The sequence below is a fragment of the Bidens hawaiensis genome, unplaced genomic scaffold (genome assembly GCF_021521415.1).
Source record: "Bidens hawaiensis isolate Kalapana, Puna unplaced genomic scaffold, B.hawaiensis_p1.1 tig00009070_1, whole genome shotgun sequence".
Lineage (NCBI taxonomy): Eukaryota > Viridiplantae > Streptophyta > Magnoliopsida > Asterales > Asteraceae > Bidens > Bidens hawaiensis.
The window spans coordinates 759,678-765,677 of record NW_027491665.1 but is presented as its reverse complement, the minus strand read 5'-3'; the positions used below and the strand labels follow the sequence as shown (position 1 = coordinate 765,677).

The following is a 6,000-nucleotide window of genomic DNA, read 5'->3' as shown; positions in this document are numbered from 1 at the left end:
TTAGCAGGATATTGATGGGTCTAAAAACGAGTTCTTGAATTAAATCATACTCTATCAGTTAAATTGGTTAGCAAATACTTTTAAGATAAGGTGCATGAATGATATGTATGGGCTTAAACCATACGAAGGAAGGTAACCATAGATGTCCCTGTAACAAACTTAAAGTCAAAATTGGAAGTTTCATGAAAACTTATATCAAACTACCTTTTGTATTTGTTTATTAAATTACATACCCTTTTTACATCATATATTAAATCATGCTCATCATACCTTCATTCTTTCAGATGGATCCAATCAACCAATCTGCCTTAACACCAAGAAAGACCAAACTCGCTCGCACATTTGCGAAAGTGTTACACATTCGATCCGCAGCCAACGTTGATAAACCTCACAAGCCGAAATCGCATGACAAACCGATCATCATCGAAAGCAAACATTTCCATGAAGACAAAGCGTCCATGGATGCATTCATCGCGAAAGTATTCGCTGCATTATCGTCCGTAAAAGCCACTTACGCAGAGTTACAATGTGCACAATCTCCTTACAACCCGGAAGGTATCCAGTCAGCTGATCAGATAATCGTATCGGAGCTTAAACACTTATCCGAGCTTAAACAATCGTTTTTGAAGAAGCATTTCGATGACCCGATGCCTGAGACGACCGTAATGCTGGCCGAGATTCAAGAACAAAAGAATCTTGTCAAAACATATGATATCACCAAAAGGAAGCTAGTCGATCAAAGCCGGTTAACAGACGCCGAGATTGTTCAGTTAAAACATAAACTAGACGAAATGGAGCGCGAAAACAAGTTAATGGAACGCAGATTGAACGCAAGCGGCCCGTTATCTCGCCACGAGAATCTTCAGTTATCGGAACTGACTCCAACCGACTTCGTAACGGCCCTTAAGCACGCGATGAAGTCGGTTAGAAGTTTTGTAAAGTTAACTGTTAGCGAAATGGAATACGCGAATTGGGATATTGACGCAGCCGTGGGTTCGATCCAACCGGGTATTGTCTACTGGAACGAGTTGCATAAATGTTTTGCATTCGAGTCGTTTATTTGTCGAGAGATGTTTATCGGGTTCAGTCACCCGGGCTTTTCGGTTTCTAGCGACGGTGGGCCCGGGCGACGAACCCGTAAACATCAGCAAAAAGCGTCCTTTGATCTGTTCATGGAGTTGAAGTATTTGAAAGCTAGAGAATATATTACATGGAAGCCCACGTCAGCATTTGCTAAATTCTGTTGGGTTAAATATTTACAAATTGTTCACCCTAAAATGGAATTGTCTCTGTTTGGGAATTTAAACCAAAGGAATTTAGTTTCCGCGGGTAAATACGTGGAAACCGCGTTTTTTGAGGCGTTTGCGGAGGTTTGTAAGCGGGTTTGGTTGCTACATTGTTTGGGATTTTCGATTGAGCCAAGCGAGGTATCGGTGTTTCGGGTGAGGAACGGGTGTCGGTTTTCGGAGGTGTTTATGGAGAGTGTGAACGAGGAGGCGTTTATGTCGGTGGAGGGTTCGCGGGAGGTGGGGTTCACGGTGGTTCCCGGGTTCAAGTTGGGTACAAGTGTTGTACAGTGTCAAGTGTACGTGAGTTGATTGAGTGATGGGTTAGGGGACCAGGGTTTGGTTGTGGGGGTGCAGGTGATGAGTCATAACGCGTTATGGTTAGTTGTTTTTGGAATATTATTAAAAGCTGGGTGGGTGGGGCTAAACTGGCAAAGTTCTAATGTTTCTAGACAAGCAAAACTATCACATAAGTTGTTGTGGGGTATGAATATGATATGATATGTATTTTCCTTTGAAATCTATGTATTGCAATGTTATGTGATAACTTTAAAAGTATTATTATGATTAAGGATTTGTTTAGAGGTGGAAAAAAAACCTGATGTATTTGACCCGGTACCTGTCCACCTTCAGAACACCAAAACCTGGTAAACCCGGTCAAATATACGATCATGCCCGAAACCAGTTTTGTTACTTATTGCAATTTGATTTTGATTTCCAAGCAATTTGATTTTGATTTCCAAATGTATATAGAAAGTATGAATTAATTTGAAAAGAAACATGTTTAACATGAATGGTCGGTGAAATGATAATGTTGGTTCTACCTGTCCGACCGAAACTTCTCTAGCGATGTCAAGAAATTTGAGCGGATGGTTATATCGGCGATGATGGTGAACGATGGTTGGAAGTTGGAGGTGTTTGGTTAGAATGAAGACATAAAAGGTACTCGAAACTTGGTATCATATTAATGGATGTTTGAACTTTTAATCAAACCAAAATCTTTTGATTGTCGTAACATAATCATAGACTTGGGATGGTGGTTATATAAAAGAGAATTAAGCTATTTTATATCTTTACGATCTAAATTCTTTTTATTGTTTATAAATTTATGAGCTAAGTGTAAAGAAACAAGAGAGAAAAAAGGAAGCTTGATTTTCTTTTCCTCAGTATCACCATTACATATAGTACAATATATCTTGAAACTGAAAATATAGTAAGTGTCGTTTAGTATTTTTAATGAGATATTATGAAAAATATTGTTTGCATAAACTATAAGTTTCAACACACTAAACATTTTGTAGTTTTTTTTTTCTTTTTTTGCTTCCTATTTAAACTCAACAAAGCCAAAGCTGACTTTTTATTAAAAGATTATATAGTCTTTGATATAATTGGTAAAAAGAAAAAGTACGACAAGACGTTGGAATGTGTTGATCCATTTGCCAGCCATGTGCATTTCGGTTGTAGATTCTCATATGCTTTTGATTAATCATGTACCCAATAAATCAATAAAAATATCTCATTGTTTCATATGTATTTTATGTAATTTCATTTCCTTTTTCTACTTTGGTGTTTTAGAATTGTAACTAATGCAGCATTGTACGCTTAAATTACCCTTTTTTTTATCTAAGAGTAACTTTTACAAGTTGGTAATGTTGGTGCTAGGAACGGACACAACTTAATGTCGCATTGCCATCGATAATTCTTCTTTATTCTAACTCTAACCGCACTTGCTACGATACATATTATAATTTCTTATTTGGTTTTACGTGAATCCCTAACTACCCAAAAGGGCCAAAATGGTGATGACGCTAAAATCACCAACTATTGGAGACCACTGATGTAATTCATCGGCGTTAGGAAAAGTCAGCATAAGCCCGATTAAGACAACATAGTCTGGACAGAGTGAGGCAATGGGGCTCTTCAAATTTGTTGTCTAAATACAAGAAAGTCGGCGTTTAAAAAAAATTAATTAGTGCTACTTAACTAAAATATAAACCCATTGTAAATCCATTAATTTATTGACCCATTACTCAATATATAAGTATGTAGCCCATGTCCAAATGTCCAATCTTTAAAGAATCAAGCCCATTTCATTTTAAGCCCATTAGAAGTTTTGATTTATTTTTATTGGATGTCGACTATTTTTGTGGGAAAAAAATAAAAAAAATAAAATTCATATTGCTAACATGAATGAGAATTGCTTTAGCCCAATGCTAATAAGGCCAAGACAAGGGATACATATCACATTTCGTTATTATTATGAGTTGATTGTTTTAACATGGTGTTAAAATAAAATAGGGGTGTTCTTTGGGTTCGTTTTTCAGGTTTCGGATTTTTCGGATCGGGTTCTTCGGGTTTTAAAGTTTTAATCTTGACCCGAAACCCAACCCAAATCTCTCACGGGGTTTTCGGGTTCGGGTTTTTTCGGGTTGGGTTCCCGGGTTTCGAGTATCCTAGAAAACAAACAAAAAAAACACAAAAAAAAATTAAAAACTATAATGATAAAATTAAAAACATCATACCTTTCTTTACTTATAATGCAAATAATTAAATAACAAACCAACATAACTTGATAAAGCAATTCAAAAGAAGAGTAAAACTAGCTCGAACCATAATCGTATTCAATCGGGCGTGATTTGGTTGTTCGATTTCGGTTACTATTAGTAGTAACAGAAACCATAATTAATAATAAGCAGTCGATCCATAATAGTTAGAACGACAATAGTCGATTACAGCCAGATTCTGATAGCTTTAGTAGCTACGACTTATATTAGGGGTGTTCATCGAATCGAATAACGAATTTTCAAGTCAAATCGAATCGAATAATCCGAATAATTGTTTTTTTTCCAGTATTCGTATTCGATTAAAAGTTGAACTATTCGATTCGTATTCGTATTCGTATTATATGCGCAATTCGAAATTCGATTCGAATTCATATTTGAAACTCGAATTCGAATCGAATTCGAATAAGTTCAATTTTAATTCGAATAAATACGATCTCACTCAAGTTACCGATGCCAAAAATTCGAAAACCATAATCATAATTGCAAAACAAACATATAAATTTAAAGTGGCTACAATACCACATGATAATAAATTCAAAACTAAAGTACAAATAATCTAAAATTCAAAATATTCAAAACGAGAAGTAAATAACACTCGTATTAGTATGGCCTAAGAAACAATAATCTGGCCTATTGGGTTTAATCAATTTGTAATGGACATTTATTATTTATGGATTCATACAAATAAAAAAATATTTATTATATATATACACACACACACATACACATATATGTATAGATAATTTGAATTCGAATTTCGAATCGAATCGAATAATAAATCATAAATTCGTATTCAATTAATATACTCGAATACGAATCGAATCGAATCGAATTCGAATTTTTTAAAACCGAATTCGAATCTTAATAATCGAATTCGAATCGAACCGAATTTTCGAATGTTTCGAATGCGAATCGAAATCTGAACATCCCTAGCCTATTATACCTAAAGATATTTAATTTTAAAACAAAAAGTTTATTCGGGTTGACCCGAAACTTATAAATCAAACCCGAGAACCAACCCGAATTACTTCGGTTCGGGTTTGGGTTAGTCTTTTCTCGGGTTCGGGTTCTTTGAGTCGGGTTAGTTCGGGTTTGGGTTTGGGTTAGTCTTTTCTCGGGTTCGGGTTCTTTGAGTCGGGTTAGTTCGGGTTCGGGTTCTTTGAGTCGGGTTAGTCCAGGTTCAGGTACAGGTTTTTTCGGGTTGGGTTTTTGGTTTCGGGTAAAAGTGATAGCCCTAATATCAAATTAATGTAATTTGGGAACTGTTTTACAAGGATAAATTTACGAATTGTTTATTTGTATAAGTAGTTTGAACATGTGCATTAATTATGAGTTTCATGTACCAAAGATACATAGGTTAACGGAGATGTATTTATGTGATCATGTAAAAAGAAGACTTGAGATTTAACATACTGACTACATAGATTGAACGAACTCAAGATGATATCACAATTAACACAATACTTTCTGATGCATTATTCAATTAAGCAAATGGCTTTATACAGCCTACAACCAACGACTCCAACGTTCACCAGAAAAGTAGAAACAAACCCTAAGAATCGCACAAACCATAAGACTCGATAAATCAAACAACCTTGACTGACCTAACGACTTTGACTGGACCATAAAACACAAATGGGATATAATCCTTTATTAATGGACTAGACTAAACCAAACACAAACAGGCCCAACAGATTCAAACAAAAGACCCATCATAGATAATTTGAAAACGAATAAAAGATTTGTCAGCTTCAATTGTCTATCTACTCTTGTAAGCTTATTGTGGAAACAAAGTAACGCCTCACACCTACATTGGTGCATCGTTTATTGATGCTATATTAGTTTTACCGGTTTCAACGATGAATATCAAGAGATTTTTTTTTTTTCTGAAATGGAGTACGAGATGTCCAACTTGTGTGATCGGACTGGTGGTGCATATTTGAGCAGTAGTTGTATTTGCTATTTTAAAAAGAGTTCTCTAGTATTGTTTGTTTAGAAGATGTAATCCTTTCAAAAGTTGAATTTCGTAGAGAACAATTGTAAGGTATTCTCTTTTGGTTGTGATTGTTCCAATCAAGGCCGCCCCTAGGGTAGGGCAAACCGGGCGGTCGGCTGAGGCATGCAATTTTGTGACCTTTTTATTTATTTAT

The 6,000-nt window shown here is 35.6% G+C and overlaps 1 protein-coding gene across 1 annotated transcript; it reads left to right on the top strand.

Annotated features, from left to right (window-relative positions):
- Positions 1-276: 276 nt before the first annotated feature.
- On the top strand, positions 277-1,643 carry LOC143531005 (protein GRAVITROPIC IN THE LIGHT 1-like). Its single transcript, XM_077026406.1, has one exon. The coding sequence runs from the start codon at positions 285-287 to the stop codon at positions 1,596-1,598; it is 1,314 nt and encodes a 437-aa protein (XP_076882521.1). The 5' UTR covers positions 277-284; the 3' UTR covers positions 1,599-1,643.
- Positions 1,644-6,000: the final 4,357 nt, after the last annotated feature.

What these genes read in the sequence shown, in the direction of transcription:
- LOC143531005 (XM_077026406.1), top strand. Translation starts at nt 285, where the DNA reads ATGGATCCAATCAACCAATCTGCCTTAACACCAAGAAAGACCAAACTC.